General features: G+C 44.3%; 1 protein-coding gene across 1 annotated transcript in view; it reads left to right on the top strand.

The window, feature by feature from the left end:
- Positions 1–1491: 1491 nt before the first annotated feature.
- The window catches only part of LOC129831323 (dyslexia-associated protein KIAA0319-like protein), a 30252-nt gene continuing 7392 nt past the window's right edge, over positions 1492–24351 (top strand). Inside the window, exons 1-13 of the mRNA XM_055894626.1 lie at positions 1492–1605; positions 7839–8009; positions 8753–8884; positions 14569–14918; positions 18696–18930; positions 19201–19299; positions 19554–19651; positions 19917–20004; positions 20319–20411; positions 20859–20991; positions 23339–23567; positions 23783–23906; positions 24191–24323. Coding sequence (XP_055750601.1) covers positions 8773–8884; positions 14569–14918; positions 18696–18930; positions 19201–19299; positions 19554–19651; positions 19917–20004; positions 20319–20411; positions 20859–20991; positions 23339–23567; positions 23783–23906; positions 24191–24323 — 1694 coding nt within the window. The 5' untranslated portion in view covers positions 1492–1605; positions 7839–8009; positions 8753–8772. The remainder of the gene's footprint in view (positions 1606–7838; positions 8010–8752; positions 8885–14568; positions 14919–18695; positions 18931–19200; positions 19300–19553; positions 19652–19916; positions 20005–20318; positions 20412–20858; positions 20992–23338; positions 23568–23782; positions 23907–24190; positions 24324–24351) is intronic.

Here is a 24351-nt window from a genome sequence, read left to right as displayed (position 1 = left end):
GTTGGGCCAAGAAACACGAGCAATGGACAATAGACTGGTGGAAATCAGTCCTTTAATCCAAATTTGAAATTTTTGGTTGCAACCGCCGGGTTTTGGGAGACGCAGAGTAGGTGAATGGATGATCTTTGCATGTGTGGTTCCCACCGTGAAGCATGGAGGAGGAGGTGTGATGGTGTGGGGGTGCTTTGTTGGTTTCATAGTTTTTACAATGTAGAAAAAATAAAGAAAAACCCTTGAATGAGTAGGTGTGTCCAAACTTTTGACTTGTACTGTACATACATACATACAGTATGCTACAGTAGAAACGACAACACGATATACAGAAAATAAGGCACTATTATTTGTAAGTGTAACCGATGTGAAATGGATAGCTAGTTCACGGGGTGCGTGCTAATAGCCTTTAAATCGGTGAAGTCACTCGCTCTGAGACCTTGAAGTAGTTGTTCCCCTTGCTCTGCAAGGGCCGGGGCTTTTGTGGAGCAATGGGTAACGATGCTTCGTGTGAGGCATTTGTAGATGTGTGCAGAGGGTCCCTGGTTCGAGCCCAGGTAGGGGCGAGGAGAGGGACGGAAGCTATACTGTTACATAAGGAAAACAACAATGAAGGCAATGCAGTCGCCAGCCAGAAAATGTGCCATGGGGAAAAAGTTAGTACAAGGCCTGTTCTGCCAAGAGAGGAGCAAATGTCTGCATATTAGATCTGGGAAACACTGGGGAAGTGCTTGAGCTCTCGTAAAAGAGGGAAGTTTGTCTGGTTCAGTTAAGCCTCAATAATAAATTGGCCACAACAGTGAAATTGGCAACTTATTATGTGAATTAATGAGGCTGAACACAGCTCAATTCAAACTGTTGTTAGAAAATAAAACTTGTTAGAAAATAATTAGAAATTGACAAGTTTGGTTTGAGGGCAGCACAGGTTAACTGTCCTGTTGCATAACAATCACATTTTGGAACAGTAATAGCATTCTCACATCACATGCATTAAAAAAAACTAATGCTGGGGCAACCGTTGGATATATTTGGAACTCATGTGTGAAAAGATTACGGTAAAGGTTAAAGTTTGTAATAGGCTTAATACAAAAATATCAAAACAACGTTCTTTGGCTAGCGCTCACTGTTGCCCCTATTGGCCGGATTTCACGTCATCTCTGATGTCCTCAGACATGGATGATGGATGTCTAATACTGACTTGTTTCACGGGTGACCTGGCTGCAAAAGGAGCAGAGATGCTCCTCTGGGTGTAACTGTAGATTTGGAAACTAGAGGTGCTCTTAAGTAGAATGGACCCCCATTTATTGCGACACAACATAGGCTACACAACAATTGTGTAAGGTGCAATATGTATGTCCAATATGAAAAAAATATTGGATTTAAGAGGATTTGCCACAATAACCAATGTTCAATTATTTTCGCCCTAATTATTAATATACTAAGGAAGGGTATCTTATTCTGAAGGATTCCAAAAAACCACGACCCGGAAGTACTTAGTTATTCTTGTCTGTTTGACAGCGGTGTAAGGAAGCGCTGACCCAAATAGTGAACAGCGAGCAACGACGACGTATCCTAGCTCAAAGACAGAAACCGAAACATTTAATACGACGATTGGTGAGTATGATTTTCGCCTCTCATACGATAAACTGCATGCATTCGATCAGTGTTTGGGCTAATGACACCAGGTTCCAAAGCAACACCAGTATAAACAGCTTGTGCCTGGACGGGGTGATCATTTCAGGATTATACCGAGATATATGGCATTTTACACCTGTCATGTTAAATATCAATAACATATGTATTTAAGCATGATTATAATGGTAGAATGCCATAAATCATTGTCAGTGTGTCCACTGCGCAACCTTGCCTACTGATGTCGACTTTGAGGAAGGTTTTTAGAGATGATTAGCTTGCTTAGCCTATGGCTATGTTCAGTTTGTAAAAATAAAAAAAACTTGGCTTCCTTAGTTATGGGTCACAAATCTAGGCTACTCATGCATCTTCATGATTATTATCATTTGTTTTTAATTAGCAGGGTTTCAAATGGAAATGTCAATTAAATATCTGAATGTGTCTTCATTTGAAACGAGGCAGTGCCAAAGACACGGGGGCATTCAGTAATCCGAGAAAGTGCTCCTCTGAACTGTTTGTCTACAGCAGCCAACAGAGGATTTACTAGTGTGTTTTTGATTAGCCTTGCTGAGAGAATGGGAGGAGGAAGAAAAAGTCGGGAAAACCTTTCTCGGATCTGAAGTTTAACATCGCAGAGATACTTGTCTGCATTTTTTTCTAATTAGAATTTACTTCTAAAAAACGGTGACGGTGGTGGCATCCCAGTGACCGCGTCACATGAGCGAGCGCAGTTGTGCGGGCACCACGTCACGACTGGTCTCAAGCCACTGCGCTGCCAAAATACAAATGCGGTTATAATTTAGAATAACTTACAGCCAAGTGTTTTTTTTTTTTTTTACTTTCACCCGTTTGTCTTATATGAAAGGAACTTAAATTAACAGGAAACAAAGCCAATTGGACTTCTAAACGCCGTAAACAACTTCTTAAAGCCAGGCTTTTGTGACATCCATCATTGCAGACGGCTTCTTTATCAGGATAACTTTACAGCAGTTGATAAGACTGAGGCGGATGGAAGTGTGGCATGATCTGCGTGCTGGAATGCGGATACTACTAGGAATTGACCTATATCATGCAGGTTTGTTTGTCATGGTTAGTAAGTGGACGCTTAATATTAAATGACTTAGCTCAGCAGTTGCCAAATACTCTCACTTAGATAATTAGTCAGAAACTGCTGTGAATGTGAGAGAAGCCTATGTCCAATGCCATGGCAATGCTCTCTACTCCAACCTGAACAAAATGTTCTCATGCTGATCTGTTTCGTTTTTTCCCCCTGGACCTCCTGCAAGAACTTTCTGAGGAATTGTGAAGTTAAAAAATAGTAGTCTACTGCTATTCTCCTCGGGGTAGATTTTCAGCATGTGGCAAGCATTCCGCCTTCTATAATTCTATAGCAGTATAATAGATATAATTCTACACAGCTTTCAGTTGCTGGAATGAATCCATTCTCATAAGGCAACCGTTTTCAGTCCCACCAGGCAAACCTGTGGGACCAACTGTTGCTGCCATGTTATTCTGGTATACTTGTTATTGTGTCTCAAGCTAAGCTTTGTACTTACTAGGAGAAGGCCACAATAAGTGCTGGAACTCACTTCCGAAGCAAAAAGATATGTATGAAAATGCTGTGTTATTTTGGTCAGATAAGTCAGCGCCGTCTAAAAGCTGCAGCTGAACGTTTTGAGGATGCTCGTACTTTTGTGTCAACTACCGCTAAGTCGTTGTCTATCTTAACTTATCTGAAATGCGCTTTCCTGTCAGCTCATTTGAAATTCTGTGGACTCCAGAAAGACTTCCCACTGTAGTTGGGCAATTCCACGATAGTGGAATTTCGCTGAGACTTAAGATTTTTCACTTAAAATGTATGCCAAACCAAAACCATTGATTTCGAAGTTTAACAAACCGCACAACGCTATGCACAAGGACAACTTTTATCAATTTACACTGAACGTTTTACAGAAACACATTCTGGAAGAACTGTGCAGATGCAAAGTTTGGTAACAGAATTTCAATAAAATCTTCCTCTGTTTTTTATGACTACATTAAGTGAAGTGGATTTACACCCGGTAACAGAATTGCGGTAACGGAATTTCATCATGGGTCCCATATCTGGGCAACACAGAAATGCATAATTATGGGTGTGAATATCATTCTCTTCATGGTGATGTATCCTGAATAGGTACACAAAGGTATAAATATGAAATATCCTCCTTTGCATATTTGACTATTATTCTACCACTGGCTATTATTTGAGTGATCATAGACGACTATGTTTTTCAAGTTTGGACATCAAAGTACAGCTCGGTAGAATATAGAACAGGGGTCTTAAACCTTTTTTCCCCCCCAGGGACCCCCTCCCAGGCAAACCGGCAACCCAGGGACCCCATCATACGTTAGAAAAATAATTTTTAGCAGGTGAATGATAATGGCAAAGAGAAGTAATCAACAATTTAAAAATAAATCGATTTGGTAGATAATTTTTCATTATTTTGAACTCTCCACATTAGGATTGGAAGTGTAAACTCTAACATAGCCTATTAGCTAGAAGGTTACTCCAAACACATTTTCACATTCTAAGAACAGCTGTTTTGGTTAGCCATGTGTTGTCAAAAAGGCATGTTTAAGTCAAGAAAACATGTAGGCAGCCAGTAGAACTTGCCACACTGGGTGATTTTTCAAAACCTATGTCAGATACTCCAGTGAGTGTAATTTTCTCAATATTAGGAGTTGAGAAACAAAAGTTGACATCATTATAAATAAGATTATCCTCTTCTGCTGTATGTATGTTGTGATATCAAACAAATCAGGTATGTCATTTTTCTATTAATAGTGAACGATTATTTACTTAACCAACAGTAGCATATTTCTGTCCTGCTAATGCTGTTTTTTATGGTCTCCGCTCAAGTTCCCTGCAGCTAATCTGTGCGTATGGTCACTAGAGATGGCTTGAGCTGACAAAGGAGTTAGACTGCATTACACAGACAAGATGTGGTGGGTGTATCCGAGATAGAGATAGCCAGGAGGAGTTTAGAACAATTCCTCATTGTCTCTAAATAATTCTTGCACCTGGGAAACTAAGCCAGGGAGGGGTTAAGACAATACCCACATGCAGGTAACGACAGGATGAACCCAGAGTGGCTTATGATGCTCCTTGGTCTGCATGAGAGGGGCTGAGCATTGTTAGTGTCAGCTATAAATAGTACTCTGCATTTGTGTAAAGGTTAGGTTACTCTGTCCAACACTCAAGGGTGGGGGATCGACCAGCCTCATTAGTGCAATAATTAATCGAAATCAAATAAAGATGATTGTTTGAAGAAATGACAATCTCTCTCACTACTGAATTAACACAACAATGTAATTAAATATCTGTTTATTCTGTTGCTGGTGATATTCATAAAAACATTGCAAAAATATATTTTTGCGGACCGACTGCAGTACCTCTGCGAAACCCCTAGGGTGCCGTGGACCCCCGGTTGAATACCCCTGCAGCAGAGTACAGTAGTTAGTAATGAAATTTCAAGGCACAGAGCAATGTTTTTTAAATATACGTTTTGATAGTGGTCTTTACTTCAACATTAATGTGTTTCGACGTATTTCTAATACCTTTTTTTAAAGCGGCAATCAGCAGTTGAAACAATAACAAAGCATTTTCCACGACCCTGTTTCTGTAAACAGTTGAGGGGTGGGGCTGGAGAAATGTAACCACTCTCAAATTCATAGACAGAGGTATGTATGGATGCAGAGGTAAGGACTGACCATCCATGTTATCAAAATGATAGTTTTAACCTTGTTTGGAGTCAGTGTTTGTTTACATTTACCTTGTTTACAAACAGCTCGTACCCCTGCACATTGATCTGGTACTCCCCGTATATAGCTTCATTCTTGTGTATTTTATTCCTCCTGTGCTAACATTATTATCTAAGTCTGCGTCGTTGGGAAGGGCTCGTGAGCTCATAAACTAGCATTTCACGGTAAAGTCTACACCTGTTTTATTCACTGCATGTGACAAACATATTTTATTTGTAAAACGAGCTTATATTTTGGGTTCTGATGGAGTACAGTTGAATGAAGCTCATGAGGCATTTGATGTGTTTTTTAAGAATCAATGGGTACATATCATTTATTTAGAAATCCCAAATTATATGTAGCAACTTTTCTGGTAGATTAAATTAAAGCCTTTGCATATTCCTAATTTTTAGGATGGAAAATGGTTGAAAAATGTATTTATGCCTTAATTTCTCAGAAATATAGACTCTTAGCTTTCATTTGACACCCAGTTTGATATGCTCCTCTGAACTTCACATGTTGCTGCTCATGTTTTTTTTTTACATGGGTCCTTTTACATGGAAATGACCAATTACAAAAATCAAATGTTATTGGTCACATACACATGGTTTGCAGATGTTAATGTGAGTGTAGCGAAATGCTTGTGCTTCTAGTTCCCGACAGTGCAGTAATATCTAACAAGTAATCTAACAATTCCACAACTACCTAATACACACAAATCTAAAGGGATGGAATAAGCATATGTATGTGTAAATATATGGATAACCGAGTGGCATAGGCAAGATGCAAAAAAAGAAAGGTCCTCTTACTGTCAACTGTGTTTATTTTCAGCAAACTTAACATGTGCAAATATTTGTATGAACATAACAAGATTCAACAACTGAGACATAAACTGAACAAGTTCCACAGACATGTGACTAACAGAAATGTAAAAATGTGTCCCTGAACAAAGGGGGGAGGGGTCAAAAGTAAGTCAGTATCTGGTGTGGCCACCAGCTGCATTAAGTACTGCAGTGCATCTCCTCCTCATGGACTGCACCAGATTTTCCAGTTCTTGCTGTGAGATGTTACCCCACTCTTCCACCAAGGCCCCTGCAAGTTCCCGAACATTTCTGGGGGGGAATGGCCCTAGCCCTCACCCTCCGATCCAACAGGTCCCAGACGTGCTCAATGGGATTGAGATCCGGGCTCTTCGCTGGCCTTCCTGTCTTGCAGGAAATCACGCACAGAACGAGCAGTATGGCTGGTGGCATTGTCATGCTGGAGGGTCATCTCAGGATGAGCCTGCAGGAAGGGTACCACATGAGGGAAGAGGAAGAGTCTTCCCTGTAACACACAGCGTTGAGATTGACTGCAATGACAACAAGCTCAGTCCGAAGATGCTGTGACACACCTCCCCAGACAATGACGGACCCTCCACCTCCAAATCAATCCCTGTCCAGATTACAGGCCTTGGTGTAACGCTCATTCCTTCAACGATGAACGCGAATCTGACCATCACCCCTGGTTAGACAAAACCGTGACTCGTCAGTGAAGAGCACTTTTTGCCTGTCCTGTCTGGACCAGCGACGGTGGGTTTGTGCCCATAGGCAACGTCGTTGCCGGTGGTCTGGTGAGGACCTGCCTTACGACATGCCTACAAGCCCTCAGTCCAGCCTCTCTCAGCCTATTGCGGACAGTCTGAGCGCTGATGGAGGGATTGTGTATTTCTGGTGTAACTCGGGCAGTTGTTGTTGCCATCCTGTACCAGTCCCGCAGGTGTGATGTTCGGATGTACCGATCCTGTGCAGGTGTTACACGTGGTCTGCCACTGCAAGGACGATCAGCTGTGTCTCCCTGTAGCGCTGTCTTAGGCGTCTCACAGTACGGACATTGCAATTTATTGCCCTGGCCACATCTGCAGTCCTCGTGCCTCCTTGCAGCATGCCAAAGGCACATTCACGCAGATGAACAGGGACCCTGTGCATCTTTCTTTTGGTGTTTTCAGAGTCAGTAGAAAGGCCTCTTTAGTGTCCTAAGTTTTCATAACTGTGACCTTATTGCCTACCGTCTGTAAACTGCTAGTGTCTTAATGACCGTTCCACAGGTGCATGTTCATACATTTTTTGGTCCTTAAAAGGGACATTTCTTTTTTGTTTTCAGCTTAAGTACTAATAACCATTATAAAATTCAGTCTCATCATTTACAATAAACAGTGTTCGGATGAAGAGTGCATGAAAGTGAAAGCTTATGCCAGTGGGTAAATAGTTGACATATAGAAATAACACAGACAACACCTGTCATTCAAATATTTAGCAATGCTCATTAGTCTCTTTAAAGAGAATTTCTGTTAAACCAAAGCCTGTTACAAGTGCTTATAGAACAGCCGCTCGTTACTACATTCTAAAACATCTCAGGTGAAACCTCTTCCCCCCCCCCCCCCCTTCCTCCGCCAGGTTGCTCTCTAGTCTGCCAGGGCCAGGGGGAGTGTCATGTTGAAACTGCTCTTCCACAAAGTGCTGGTGTTGACCTGTCTTCACCATTCACCTCACTGTACCTCCCTTCCAACGTAAGCTAACTCCAGCTGCTCTGTCTCCACCCTCTTCCACCACTTGGCCCGGAGAAAGGTAAATCTACTGTACTATAAAATCGTATGTGACCTTAACGCACCCAATTGTATTTGATCACCTGCTGTGCTGTCTGACTCATTCATGTCTGGAAATGATGCAATGTGTACAATAGTCTCAGCTAGGATTGACATTAAGGGTTGTTGTATTGCTTGGGGTAAGTGAACTGAGCAGTCACACAAGTTGAGCCTGCTCTAAGGTTGCCCTTTTGAGCAGGTGGTGAAAAAATACATGTGAAAACCACCGACCAAGAATTCCAGTAGCTTAAACTCATCTTTCTGGTTTCTCCCCATTGTTTAAGTAAAAGACGGACAATTTATGCCATCGGAGCCTGCTCTGAGATTCTGTTTACTGAAAACAACCAAATATAAATAATTTCAGTACTGATCTTTTTGATTCCTCTGCCATGTTTAGGTGAAAGGCAGGCAATGTATGGCACTTCTGTGTGGAAATAGCCAATTTACATTTTCGTGCAAATGATCATAATCTTCGGGGCAGCCCAAAGAGACTTCTGACTTGCCCGATGGGCAAAGTGCCGTTCAGACTTTAAACGTCAATCCCTTCATAGCGCCGCCTTTTGTGCCGGTGTTGAATTACATCAAGGTAGTGTGATGTTATGGCCTGGAAATCTAGACTGAAGCATGCTACGCTTTACTATTGTTTCACTGTTGAGCGGCAATTCAGTCCGGATTTACAGGCTAGTAATGTTACACAATCCTGACAACTGTTTCTGTTCTGTCCAGGTCTTTGGTCCTCCTGGAGAATGTCCTATGCATATCAGAACCTGTTCAGCTGGAGTCGACCTCGATTGACACGACCACATCATCTCCTCTTCCTATCACTTGGCTTCTTGTGCTACTTAGTTCCTCCCACAGGTAAAATGCGCCAATACATTTCTCTGGAAATATTCACGGTGTCATGGTTGTCCAAGATGTAAGAAGGAATGAGATATATTCATTGTTTTGTTGTACTTACCATAAACTTTATTGAATCGAAGACATTAAAACATGAATACAATTTCGTGCAGTCTAACAATAGATGCTTGCCTTTATTACTTTGGGTGTGTCTTACACCTTGGCATATCTTTACTTTGTGTGTATCTTTACTTTCTGTGTTTATCGGGTTGTTAGTGATTGTTTATACTGTCTGTTGGTTCTGAGGCGTGTATGCATGTTTCGGTGGTGGCTCACTCCGAATGGCTGTTTTTACAGTGTGGATGCCACAAGGCATGGTGAGTTACAATGTAGGCCGGACAATCGGTCCTCTGTGAGTCAGTGTCGCTCGGGTAGGAGGGGAATGACTAAACAGAGGCGAAAGGCTCCATTCTCTAAAAGAAAGCAAAGGGGCCCAATCGCTGCAAGCAGTGTTACACAGAGTTTAGGTTACACCCGCATCCCATAATATTCAGCTCCGGAGCTATGGCAACAATAGCCATGGGAACAGCTGCGCTGTCAGTGAGTGTCTGAGTTGGTGATGGTTGGTGCCATGTCTTGTCTAGAGACACTCATCCTGCCTTTTTTTGATTATGTTCTTGAAGCCGTGATGATAGGACGTTTGACCGTGGTGATAATAAAGCCTAATCAACGTCTTGTCAGGGAAATGCCTCATTTCCCTTTACCGCTGTGACTTGATTGGGCAGTTGAGCTTCAGGCATGTCTGGAGCGTTACTGTATGTTAAGAGATTGCATTTGCGAGGTACATGTGGCTATAGAGAGATGACATAGAAGGCTAAGGCTTGTTACAAGTTGAGAAGGGTCATTCATGTCAATGACACAACATCTATGCCCTAAATCAGTGGGGCGCAAAACCAGTGTCGGCTGCTTTTCTCATCTGCTTAGCACATTAATGTCTGGTTGCTCTCAGACTGCACACACCTGGCTTCCCAGAGCTAAGAAAGAAGGATCTCAAATCTAAACATTCAGGGCCCTAATCAAGGTTCCCTCTAATTTATTTTGTCACTGAGCAAATTTCCGGTCTGCTGAGCGCAAACTTTAACATTGTGAAAATTCGGTGCAACTTCCAGCATGCGTTTACTGTGAACACTGAGGCTGTACACTCTAAGTTACCGTTTTAACACTGGCCATGTAAGTTACTGTGGCGATTTGATCATAAAAGAGACCTACCAGTGTGGCCTACCATCAAAAACAATGGAGAAAATGCATCCCATAATATTTTAACATGGAAATAGCTATTCAGTCTACAGTAGCAGCCAGCAGCCAATATATTGTGTTCGGTGTAGGCCTACATTCCGTGAGACTTTTGAAAATAACATCCAGGGTTTGACATGAACCTGTTTATCCACTTGTCCTTCAGACAAGGAGGTGACTGAAAATGTTGATGTGTTTGATGCAATAAACCACTTTATAAAATAAAATGTATTATTATTCCATTTACATTTACATTTAAGTCATTTAGCAGACGCTCTTATCCAGAGCGACTTACAAATTGGTGCATTCACCTTATGACATCCAGTGGAACAGCCACTTTACAACAGTGCATCTAAATCTTTTAAGGGGGGGGGGGGGTCAGAAGGATTACTTTATCCTATCCTAGGTATTCCTTAAAGAGGTGGGGTTTCAGGTGTCTCCGGAAGGTGGTGATTGACTCCGCTGTCCTGGCGTCGTGAGGGAGTTTGTTCCACCATTGGGGGGCCAGAGCAGCGAACAGTTTTGACTGGGCTGAGCGGGAACTGTACTTCCTCAGTGGTAGGGAGGCGAGCAGGCCAGAGGTGGATGAACGCAGTGCCCTTGTTTGGGTGTAGGGCCTGATCAGAGCCTGGAGGTACTGAGGTGCCGTTCCCCTCACAGCTCCGTAGGCAAGCACCATGGTCTTGTAGCGGATGCGAGCTTCAACTGGAAGCCAGTGGAGAGAGCGGAGGAGCGGGGTGACGTGAGAGAACTTGGGAAGGTTGAACACTAGACGGGCTGCGGCGTTCTGGATGAGTTGTAGGGGTTTAATGGCACAGGCAGGGAGCCCAGCCAACAGCGAGTTGCAGTAATCCAGACGGGAGATGACAAGTGCCTGGATTAGGACCTGCGCCGCTTCCTGTGTGAGGCAGGGTCGTACTCTGCGGATGTTGTAGAGCATGAACCTACAGGAACGGGCCACCGCCTTGATGTTAGTTGAGAACGACAGGGTGTTGTCCAGGATCACGCCAAGGTTCTTAGCGCTCTGGGAGGAGGACACAATGGAGTTGTCAACCGTGATGGCGAGATCATGGAACGGGCAGTCCTTCCCCGGGAGGAAGAGCAGCTCCGTCTTGCCGAGGTTCAGCTTGAGGTGGTGATCCGTCATCCACACTGATATGTCTGCCAGACATGCAGAGATGCGATTCGCCACCTGGTCATCAGAAGGGGGAAAGGAGAAGATTAATTGTGTGTCGTCTGCATAGCAATGATAGGAGAGACCATGTGAGGTTATGACAGAGCCAAGTGACTTGGTATATAGCGAGAATAGGAGAGGGCCTAGGACAGAGCCCTGGGGGACACCAGTGGTGAGAGCACGTGGTGAGGAGACAGATTCTCGCCACGCCACCTGGTAGGAGCGACCTGTCAGGTAGGACGCAATCCAAGCGTGGGCCGCGCCGGAGATGCCCAACTCGGAGAGGGTGGAGAGGAGGATCTGATGGTTCACAGTGTCGAAGGCAGCCGATAGGTCTAGAAGGATGAGAGCAGAGGAGAGAGAGTTAGCTTTAGCAGTGCGGAGCGCCTCCGTGATACAGAGAAGAGCAGTCTCAGTTGAATGACTAGTCTTGAAACCTGACTGATTTGGATCAAGAAGGTCATTCTGAGAGAGATAGCAGGAGAGCTGGCCAAGGACGGCACGTTCAAGAGTTTTGGAGAGAAAAGAAAGAAGGGATACTGGTCTGTAGTTGTTGACATCGGAGGGATCGAGTGTAGGTTTCTTCAGAAGGGGTGCAACTCTCGCTCTCTTGAAGACGGAAGGGACGTAGCCAGCGGTCAGGGATGAGTTGATGAGCGAGGTGAGGTAAGGGAGAAGGTCTCCGGAAATGGTCTGGAGAAGAGAGGAGGGGATAGGGTCAAGCGGGCAGGTTGTTGGGCGGCCGGCCGTCACAAGACGCGAGATTTCATCTGGAGAGAGAGGGGAGAAAGAGGTCAGAGCACAGGGTAGGGCAGTGTGAGCAGAACCAGCGGTGTCGTTTGACTTAGCAAACGAGGATCGGATGTCGTCGACCTTCTTTTCAAAATGGTTGACGAAGTCATCTGCAGAGAGGGAGGAGGGGGGGGGGGGGGGGGGGGGATTCAGGAGGGAGGAGAAGGTGGCAAAGAGCTTCCTAGGGTTAGAGGCAGATGCTTGGAATTTAGAGTTGTAGAAAGTGGCTTTAGCAGCAGAGACAGAAGAGGAAAATGTAGAGAGGAGGGAGTGAAAGGATGCCAGGTCCGCAGGGAGGCGAGTTTTCCTCCATTTCCGCTCGGCTGCCCGGAGCCCTGTTCCCATACCATTATTATAGAGAATCAGACAAATTATGCTAGTCTCTTCCTATTGGCTACTTTGCTTATTTAAGCCTGTCTCAAAATACAACACTGCCCCTTTAAGACAAAAAAAACGCTCTTTACCTGACTTGCTTTTAAAAGATGTCTAGAAATGTGCATGTTTTGTGCTCTTGTAGGAAGCAATCAGTCCCCTATTTCTGACTACAAATAATCTAACTGGGCTAGTAACTCAACTAGCAAAGGATATGAACAAAATGTGCACACGTCGGTACATGCAGCTCTCGCTTTGATCTCAAAACAAGCACATCTACTCACGACCACTCATGCTGTAAACACAGTCCAGGTGAAAGTAAATGGCAGAGAGACCATTGCCATATATGGATATTTGCATATAGGCCTACTGCAGCTCTGATTTGTTTATGCCTCACCGGTCTGTGTACAGTACGGACTGAGTAGTGCGTGTCAATGCAATAGACTGCTACTCAGATGCGTTATGCCTACAACAAATGTCTTGCGTAGTTGGTTTTGTTTCGGTATGTTGCATTGAAAGTGCCTAATGTTGCGTGGACGCGATCACATTTTCCACAGTAAAGGGAAACATTAACAGGGAAAACTCATGAGTTAAGAGTCAAAATCACTGAGTTAACATGCAAGCCGACTTAAAAAACCTAAGCCTATGCAACATTAACCAATTAAAAACAGTACTGTAGCAATGAGTTATGTGAAGTAAGCTATAGGCCAAATGCATTATTTCTGCATATTGGCTTTGCTTGAATTGCCCTGCCAATGCATTGTTGGCCAATTTTTGTTTTATTGTATTTCAAAGTTCGAGGTAGGCTATATGATCACACCGGTAATAGATCCGTTGTTGTATTACTTGTGAGGCACAGCTGAGTGAGCATACATTTAAATAATTCGCTTTTTATTTTTATTTTACTGGGCTGGTGGTGCCTGCATCTGATGGTCAGTCTCAGCGGAGGGAGAGGGCAGCAGGCTGAGAGTCCGTCTCTCAACAGCCCTCCGCTCTCCCTGTCCTCCGCTGACCAAAAGGGACACCGTCTTCCAGCTGATGGGGAGACTCGCGTCTCACCGCATTATTACTGCCTCGCGCACAAATTTATGTTACTCCTATGAATAGAGGAAGTGAAATATTAAATAAGACCCAAGCCGCTAATAATAATAACAACAACACAAGCCTATAGATACACTTTGATACTCATTCGTTACTCCTTGTTGTAGTGCTGAGTGGAAATAGAACGCTCATTTTAGGCCTTCTAAAAGTGTTGAATACAAAGTGTTGTCAGTGCTGAGTAAGAACTTAAACATGAACTCACTCATAATAACAGCACCTCTTTGCTGTATTCGTTGACAGTCTCTTTCTAGTCATGGTTTTAAACGTTTTGAAATTTCACAGTATCAACTTTGCTGTAGCTTTCTTTTACGTCTGCTACGTCACTGCAGCCATGGCAATCTGAGCCAATTGGCCAGCGGTAGGCCTATAGTGCGCTTGATTTGTTCTCCGGGCCAGCCAGGAAGGCAGAGTTTGTACCTTCAGACAAATGAAATGGTTCAAAATGGCAACAGTTCACCTACCCGGCGTGCAGGGCCGGTGAATCAGGTGCACCTACCTCCAACAGCCTGAGACGAATAAAACAAAGTAGGAACGCAAGGCTTTATCATTGGTTTTTACAGGAATGTTTGACTAGGAATGCCTTGGAGATTGACCGGTTGGTGACCACTGCTCTAGAAAGTTGAGTGAAGTTCAATCTCGTGCTTCTCTCTGTGGGCTGATATTTCTACACAGCAGTCACGGGGGAGCTGCGAGGCATTCTCGGGGCTACTGCTCGCAAGCACCCAGCTTAGAGGGAACATTGGCCCCAAGTACCCACAGAAAATACCAATCCTTGTCCCAGCTGGCAGTCACTGATCACGTCCTCTTTATATCCCATAGACCGGCACACAATTGGCCCAGCGTCGTCCGGGTTTGGCCGGGGTAGGCCGTCACTGTAAATAAGAATTTGTTCTTAACTGACTTGCCTAGTTAAAAAAATATATATATACACACTTTCTATAACAACTCTCTTTCATCTTCTTTCCCTCTCCAGGTGTATCTGCCGAGATCTGCCGGGTGACAGGGGGAGTGTTGGGGATCCACTGGAGCAGTGTGGTCGGTTTAGGCTGGCGCCCCCTGGCTGTGGGGAGGAACAGCGCCAGATGCTGGGAATCATGCTGCCTGGAGCCCGCCTGCAGTGCCGTGTGGAGCCTGGGGGGGCGCTGTGTGCTACTGAGCTGCTCCAACAGAGGGCTCTGTCAAGTCACGTCTCTACCCCAGCCCCACATCGAGTCCCTGGGGCTCCTGCAGCAGCTTTCAAAGGGCACCACCACAGCTCGAAGGAGAAGGCAGAGGCGGGCACCAACAGGAAAGGGAAGTGGGTCGGACCAACTTTCTAGCACTGTGAGTCAACGGAAAGTTCTAGTATTGTAGTTGAGTCATAGGTGCCTGTTTACCCTTCCTTCTGGGATCACTGGGACGGAGTAGATAAAAACAAAGACTAAATACCCTCCTATAAACTTATACATAGATGACATCTATATTTCCCTAACTTATGTGTTAATTAATGTAAGCTATGCAATCACTCAGTGCATTCGGAAAGTATTCAGACCCCTTGACTTTTTCCACATTTTGTTACGTTACAGCCTTATTCTAAAATGGATTAAATATTTTTTTTCTCATCAATCTACACACAATACCCCATAATGACAAAGAAATGTCTTTTTATTTTTAGAAATGTTTGCACATTTATACAAATTAGAAAACTATCACATTTACATACAGTACCAGTCAAGTTTGGACACACCAACTAATTCAAGGGTTTTTCTTAATATTTTCTACATCGGAGAATAGTAGTGAAGACATTAAAACTATGAAATAACACATATGGAACCATGTAGTAACCAAAAAAGTGATTGATTGCAAGATGCTTTTTGAGGCAAACACAGTTCTGGGTTGCGCATCGACTGCAGGAAGCAGTAGATGTTCTGATCCGGTTTGGCACCACATACCTATGTCAGTCAGGGTTCTCAACTCTGGACTACTTAAAAAGCAAGTACAGAAATGGTCTCAATGCTGAGCATGACCTCAGGATTGCACTGAACAAAACTAAGCCCAGAATAGACCTGCTTGTTGAAAACTTCAACCAGTTACACACCTCTCATTAGGACTGTGTGTGTTTTCTGGTTTACATCTGTGTGATGCCTCAAACATCTTGCGCCAATCAGTTTGTTCCAGTTCAGAATTAAAATGATTTATTGTAGTTTAACAGCAACAGTTCCAACCTAGACAGATTTGTAAGTGTTTTTTATTTAATACGTTTTATTATTGTTATTATATATATCTTTTACCCCTTTCTCCCTAATTTCGTGATATCAAATTGGTAGTTACAGTCTTGTCCCATCGCTGTAACTCCCGTACGGACTCGGGAGAAGCGACGGTCGAGAGCCGTGCGTCCTCCAAAACACAACCTAACCTAGCCGCACTGCTTCTTGACACAATGCGTGCTTAACCCGGAAGCCAGCTTAACAAATGTGTCGGAGGAAACACCGTACACCTGGCGACCGTGTCAGCGTGCATGCACCCGGCCCGCAACAGGAGTCGCTAGGACGCGATGGGACAAGGACATCCCGGTCGGGCAAACCCTCTACTAACCCGAACGACGCTAGGCCAATTGTGCGTCGCCTCATGGGTTTCCCGGGCGCGGCCGGCTGTGACACAGCCCGGTATTGAACCAGGATCTTTAGTAACGCAGCTAGCACTGCAATGTAGTGCCTTAGACCGCTGCGCCACTCAGGAGGCTGTAAGAGTTTTTTTTATGGGGAAAAAAGAAACATGAATAGCTATTTATATGTGTATCTCATTGTTAGTTGTCTATATTGCATTTGTTTTAGGGATAAGGCCAATGAAATGTACCAATATTTACGAATAGCTGCATGTTTTCATAAGCTTGGGTCCCAGGAAAACACAGAATTTCTCATTTGGGTCCCAGGCTTAACAAGTTTAAGAACCCCTGTTCTAGAATGTTCTCCCATCTCCACAGAGGAACTCTGGAGCTCTGTCAGTGAACATCGGGTTCTTAGTCACCTCGCTGACCAAGGCCCTTCTCCCCCGATTGCGCAGTTTGGCCGGGCGGCCAGCTCTAGGAAGAGTCTCTTGGTGGTTCCAAACTTCTTCTATTTAAGAATGATGGAGGCCACTGTGTTCTTGGGGACCTTCAATGCTGCCGGCCTTTTTTTGGTACCCTTCCCCAGATCTGTGTCGACACAATCCAGTCTGCGCTCTACAGACAATTCCTTCGACCTCATGGCTTGTTTTTTAATCTGTGGGCCCTTATATAGACAGGTGTGTGCCTTTCCAAATCATGTCCAATCAATTGAATTTACCACAGGTGGACTACAACTTGTAGAAACATCAAGGATGATCAATGGAAACAGGATGCACCTGAGCTCAATTTCTAGTCCCATAGCAAAGGGTCTGAATACTTATGTAAATAAGGTACACAACCGGTCAAAAGTTTTAGGACACCTACTCATTAAAGGGTTTTTCTTTACTTTTACTATTGTCTACATTGTAGAATAACAGTGAAGACATCAAAACTATGAAATAACACATATGGAATCATGTAGTAATCAAAAAGTGTTAAACAAATCAAAAGATATTTTATATTTGAGATTCTTCAAATAGCCACCCTTTGCCGTGATGACAGCTTTGCACACTCTTGGCATTCTCTCAACTAGCTTCACCTGGAATGCTTTTCCAAACTCCAACAGGAGTTTCCACGTACGCTGAGCACTTGCTGGCTGCTTTTCCTTCAATCTGCGGTCCGACTCATCCCAAACCATCTCAATTTGGTTGAGGTCGGGGAATTGTGGAGGCCAGGTCATCTGATGCAGCGCTCCATTACTCTCCTTCTTGGTCAAATAGCCCTTACACCGCCTGGAGGTGTGTTGGGTCATTGACCTGTTGAAAAACAAATGATAGTTCCACTAAACCCAAACCAGATGTGATGGCGTATCGCTGCAGAATGCTGTGGTAGCCATGCTGGTTAAGTGTGCCTTGAATTCTAAATAAAGCATAGACAGTGTCACCAGCCAAGCACCCCCACACCATAACACCTCCTACTCCATGCTTTACGGTGGGAAATGCACATGCAGAGATCATCCGTTCACCCACACCGCGTCTCACAAAAACAAAGAGGTTGGTACCAAAAAATCTCAAATTTGGATATTTCCACCAGTCTATTGTCCATTTGCTCGTGTTTCTTGGCCCAAGCAAGTCTCTTATTATTATTGGTATCCTTTAGTAGTGGTTTCTTTGCACCAATTTGACCATGAAGGCCTGATTCTCACAGTCTCCTCTGAACTGTTGATGTGTCTGTTACTTGAACTTTGTGAAGCATTTATTTGGGCTGCAATTTCTGAGGCTGGTAACTCTAATGAACTTATCCTCTGCAGCAGAGGTAACTCTGGGTCTTCCATTCCTGTGGCGGTCCTCATGAGAGCCAGTTTCATCATAGCGCTGCATAATATGGACTTGGTCTTTCACCAAATAGGGCTGTCTTCTGTATACCCCCCTACCTTGTCACAACACAACTGATTGGCTCAAACGCATTAAAAAGGAAAGAAATTCCACAAATTAACTTTTAACAAGGCACACCTGTTCATTGAAATGCATTCCAGGTGACTACCTCATGAAGCTGGTTGAGAGAATGCCAAGAGTGTGCAAAGCTGTCATCAAGGCAAAGGGTGGCTACACTTTTTTAATTACTACATGATTCCATATGTGTTGAGTCATAGTTTTGATGTCTTCACTACTATTCTACAATGTAGAAATTAGTCAAAATAAAGAAAAACCCTTGAATGAGTAGGTGTTCTAAAACTTTTGACCGGTAGTGTATTTCTGTTTTTAAATTTTTTATAAACGTTCAAACATTTCTAAAAACCTGTTTTCGCTTTGCCATTATGGGGTATTGTGTGTGGATTGATGAGGAACATTTTCTTTATGTTCCCTTTTTCAGATTAAAGCTGCAACGTAACAAAGTGGAAAAAGTCTGAATACTTCCCGACTGTAACTGCAGTGGTTACTTCGCGAAGGCTATAGAAGTACAATGTAGCCAATGTCGTTTGTCATCTTTCCATTCTTATCTGAAGTTCATTGAGTTCATCCATGTCTTGACAGCGGGTTTCCAAGGATGCAGAGCGTCCAGCTCCAACAGTCGGCATCACCGGCGGTGTAACCTTCCCTCAAACATCTGATAACAACCACAGTCAGCTAACCAATGGAAGTGGAGAAGCTCCATCACCCTCACAGCAGAACTCTACGTCAGAGGACACCAGAGACACAGCATCTTCCAACAGCAGCTCTGTGCTTCCCACTACTGCTCCTACAATCACTACATCACCAACGCAGGCTGGTAAGGCAGTGGACGCTGAACTCTGACCTAGTATCCCTCAAAACCCACCCTCGACAACTGTTTGGTTGATAACGTACTAATAACAAAATGGATGTGTTGAGGCATGTCTTCATGGAAAGAAGAAACGTGTAGCACCAAACATCTACTCGCCAATCATAAACTGGCACCCACTGCAGATGTACGTCTACTGTTTGCACTTTGAATGAGCTTCTGTTTCAGTGTTCCGCCCTCCGTTTCAATCCATGCAAATCCCTGTGGTTTCCACGACAGTGCGGGAATTGGTGGTGTCGGCAGGCGAGAGTGTGGAGGTCACGCTGCCGCGCAACGAGGTGGAACTCAACGCCTTTGTGGTGCCAGCGCCCCAGCCAGGTACTACTACTCAACCTACCTGCGTTATTACTTAGTTCTACTGTGTCATACACCTGTATTATACACAGCCCGTGTGGTCCGCGTCTCACCCGAGTTCTGTATAAGCTCATCTGTTTCATTTGGCATGACAACGACAAAGGAGTGAGCTAACGAAGAAAAGAGACTGGCACTGAGGCGAGCTCTGTATCCACGCATGCCATTAGTCAGAGCTTACATCCTCGGCTTTGATTGATCTCTCTCTCACTTCTCGAAAGGGACCGACTATGTATTTGACTGGCTCTTGAGAACTCATCCCAAAGACTACAGTGGAGAGATGGAGGGGAAACACAGCAAGACACTCAAACTCAGCAAGGTACAGCTCTTTGAATTAGTTCAAACGTTACCTCTCATCTCTCTCTCTCTCTCTCTGTTCAAACTCAGCAAGGTACAGCTCCTTGAATTAGTTCAACCGTTACCTCTCTCATCTCTCTCATCTCTCTCTCTCTCTGTTCAAACTCAGGCCTCTTAACTGAGATTACATTTATGACCAGAACCATTTATACAGTACTGTAAAACTATGAGAAACAATTATTATTGTAGTCACTCCAATTCAACCTCTCTCTGGCTCTTGTGTTCAGCTGACGGTGGGACTGTATGAGTTTGAGGTGACCGTGGGCGGCGACGGAGCACACGGAGAGGGCTTTGTCAACGTAACAGTCAAACCAGGTGGGGGTTAAACTAACATGACTTGTATTGACTGTGTTTGATATTCTCTTTAGTAGGAACCTGTGTAAACTGTAACATATTAAAGGTCACCTCCCTTGACTTTCCCATTAATGGGCTTATACTGAAATGTCAACAATGACTCATACCTGGGGCGTGTTCGTTAGAACCGAACAGAAGATAGCAGACTGAGACAGGGATGGATTACCTGGAGTTGTCCAATAAGAAATGCACATTTTCGTTTTGCTACTCGTGCCCTAATGAACACGACCCAAATGTACCGTTCAGCCAATTAGCTAACCTCTTCCACTTCACAGAGCCGCGGATAAACAAGCTGCCCGTCGCTGTGGTTTCCCCTAAGTTCCAGGAGATCTCCTTGCCAACCAGCTCCACGGTGATCGACGGCAGCCGTGAGTTCACCTGGCTCGTTGGTCACAATCAAATCAGATCAATTGGAATTGCACCATCTGTGGATGTCAAAGGGGATTTTGTGTAGCATCTTGTCTAGTTCTTTGCTTACAAAAAACCCCCGATTTTGTCAAGGGTGTCTTTATTTAGATTATAGCTCTACTGCCATACATTGAAATTGTAGCTAGACAGTTTTATGTCAAGAACCGGTATTTACCCTAGAATGCTAGATGTTTATCTTTGGTTTGGCACAAAGGCCCTCTGTCAACACCCTGGGCAGTTCTTCCATAAAACAATGGGGAGAGAAACTTTGCTAGTCAGGGTTGAGACGGGCAAAAGTAAAGGCAGGGTGGCCTATACATTTATGGACTGTTTGTTTTTAACCGGTTCTTTTCCCCCCTCTTCTTCCTGTCCTGTCTTCCTCCTCTCCCTGTGTTTCGGCCCCTCAGAGAGCACAGACGATGACAAGGTGGTGGCGTGGCATTGGGAGGAGGTGAAGGGCCCGCTGAGGGAGGAGAAGGTCTCTGCAGACACCCAAATCCTCACCCTCACCGGCCTAGTCCCAGGGAACTACACATTCAGGTACTGTTCCCTTGTCTTCTCAATGGGTATGTGGCGCGTTGTAGTTTCTCTACCTAGTACCTAGTGCCTACACTTTCATTACCTTTGTACACCTCCCGGCGCTGTAACTTTGTCTTCTCCATGGGCATGCACGGTCTTGTATTTTCTCTACATATTTCAGCAATAAAAGACGGGGGGGTGTGGTATATGGTCAATATACAGTGGCAAGATAATGTATGTGTACCCTTTAGAACTACCTGGATTTCTGCATAAATTGGTCATAAAATTTGATCTGATCTTCATCTAAGTCACAACAATAGACAAACACAGGCTGCTTAATCTAATAACACTCCAACAATTATACTTTTTCATGTCTTTATTGAACACACTGTGTAAACATTCACAGTGCAGGGTGGAAGAAGTATGTGAACCCTTGGATTTAATAACTGGTTGACCCTCCTTTGGCAACAATAACCTCAACCAAACGTTTTCTGTAGTTGCGGATCAGACCTGCGCAACGGTCAGGAGGAATTTTGGACCGTTCCTCTTTACAAAACTGTTTCAGTTCCACGATATTGTTGGGATGTCTGGTGTGAACCGTTCTCTTGAGGTCCTGCCACAGCATCTCAATCAGGTTGAGGTCAGGACTGACTGGGCCACTCCAGAAGGTGTATTTTCTTCTGTTGAAGCCATTCTGTTGTTGATTTACTTCTGTCTTTTGGGTTGTTGTCCTGTTGCATCACCCAACTTCTGTTGAGCTTCAATTGGCAGACAGATCGCCTAACATTCTCCTGTAAAATGTCTTGATAAACTTGGGAATTCATTTTTCTATCGATGATAGCAACTGTCCAGGCCCTGAGACAGCAAAGCATCCACAAACCATGATCCTCCCTCCACCATAGTTTACAGTTGGGATGAGGTTTTGATGTTGGTGTGCTGTGCCTTTTTTTTCTCCACACATAGTGTTGTGTGTTCCTTCCAAACAACTCAACTGTTTCATCTGTCCACAGAATATTTTGCGGGTAGCGCTGTGGAACATCCATGTGCTCTTTTGCGAACTTCAGACATGCAGCAATGTTTTTTTGGACAGCAGTGGCTTCTTCCGTGGTGTCCTCCCATGAACATCATTCTTGTTTTGTGTTTTACGTATCATAGACTCGTCAACTGAGATGTTAGAATCTTCCAGATATTTCTGTAAGTCTTTAGCTGACAGTCTAGGATTCTTCTTAACCTCATTGAGTATTCTGCGCTGTGCTCTTGCAGTCATCTTTGCAGGACGGCCACTCCTAGGGAGAGTAGCAACAGTGCTGACATTTCTCCATTTCTAGACAATTTGTCTTACCGTGGACTGACTTTTAGAGATACTATTGTAACCCTTTCCAGCTTTATGCAAGGCAACAATTCTTAATCTGAGGTCTTCTGGGGATCTCTTTTGGTTGAGGCATGGTTCACATCAGGCAATGCTTCTTGTGAATAGCAAACACAATTTTTTAAAAAAATTTTATAGGGCAACAGCTCTAAGCAACATCTCCAATCTCATTTCATTGATTCGACTCCAGGTCAGCTGACTCCGGACTCCGATTAGCTTTTGGAGAAGTCATTAGCCTTGGGGTTCACATACTTTCCCCAACCTACACTGTGAATATTTAAATGATGTATTCAATATAGACAAGAAAAATACAATAATTTGTGTGTTATTAGTTTAAGCACACTGTTTGTCTATTGTTGTGACTTTGAAGATCAGATCAAATTTTATGACCAATTTATGCAGAAATCCAGGTAATTCCAAAGGGTTCACACACTTTTTCTTGACACTATACCACGGCTAAGGGCTGTTAGGCGCGACGCGGCGCATTCAGGGCTCGAACCACCCAGTTTATAATGCTTTTTATAAACTGGGTAGTTCAAGCCCTGAATGTTGATTGGCTGACAGCCGTGGTATATCAGATCATATACCCCGGGTATGACACAACATTTCTTGTTACTGCTGTAATTACGTTGGTAACCAGTTTATAATAGCAATAAGGCACCTCTGGGTTTGGTGGTATATGGCCAGTATACCACGGCTAAGGGCTGTATCCGCGTTGCGTGTAAGAACAGCCCTTTGCCGTGGTATATTGGCCGTATACCACACCCCCTCGGGCCATATTGATTAAATATACCTTGTTGTTTTTATGGGCCATTTTGTATTCTCCTTGTATTCCCCGTCTATCTCTTTGTTCAGCTGTTTTCCTCATACCATTTCACAAGCATTTGCCCCTCACCCTCTCCCCATTTCAGCCATAGGTGAAGGCTAGGTCTTAGACAAAAGCAAGGACGTTAGGAATTTGTCTATCACAAACTTTCCCCCCTATTCTCTCCCCTTCAGTCTGACGGTTACGGACTCAAACGGGGCCCAGAGCTCCACCCAGGCCACGCTGTCGGTCAGCAAGGCCATGGACTACCGGCCGGTGGCCAACGCCGGGCCCAACCAGGTCATCACGCTACCGCGCAACGCTGTCACACTGCACGGCAACCAGAGCGCGGACGACCACGAGCCGCTGGCCTACGAGTGGTCGCTCAGCCCCGAGAGCAAGGGCAAGGTGGTGGAGATGCAGGTGAGAGAGGAGCACCAGGGGTAGCCATGTCGGGGATCATGCACTGGTCTTACCTAGCAATCATGGGGATTCGAGGTGGGTTTTTTCCTGAAAATAAAGCTTCCCCATTATTGTCTTTTTTTGTATTTTTAAAATGGAAATTCTTAATTTCGACACCAACAAGAAAAGGGAAATTCTTCTCTCCCATCTTGACAGTTCTTTTCTTCGCCTTATAGGGCGTGCGGACTCCCACTCTGCAGCTATCTGCCATGCAGGAAGGAGACTACACCTTCCAGCTCACTGTCACAGACACAGCCGGACAGCAGGACACGGCACAGGTCACTGTTATCGTCCAGCCAGGTAAATCAGCAGCATATAGTCATGTGTATCTATGGCTAATGTCAACACCACTGCAGTGGTAATTGCTTGAATATCATGCCTGATTTCCAAGAAATAAGCCACACATTGTCTCTCATTCATTGCTATTATATAACATATCTGAATGGATGTTGGTTTAACCTTGATGAACAGAGACAAACGACTGGCACGATTCTGTAAATGAAAATACAGTTATATACGGATATTGTCCTCGTGTCACCAAAGTCTACGTTTTCCCGAGCCTGCTTGTGTTCCATCCTCCTCAGAGAACAATAAGCCCCCAGTAGCAGACGCCGGTCCAGAGAAGGAGCTGACCCTACCTGTGGACCGCACCACTTTGGACGGCAGCAAGAGCACGGACGACCAGAATATCTCCACCTACCACTGGAAACAGAGCAAGTCAGTATTCACACACGTATGCACACAC

Source organism: Salvelinus fontinalis, chromosome 32 (genome assembly GCF_029448725.1).
Source record: "Salvelinus fontinalis isolate EN_2023a chromosome 32, ASM2944872v1, whole genome shotgun sequence".
NCBI classification, from domain to species: domain Eukaryota; kingdom Metazoa; phylum Chordata; class Actinopteri; order Salmoniformes; family Salmonidae; genus Salvelinus; species Salvelinus fontinalis.
The sequence above is the reverse complement of the archived record's forward strand: the minus strand, read 5'-3'. Positions and strand labels throughout refer to the sequence as shown.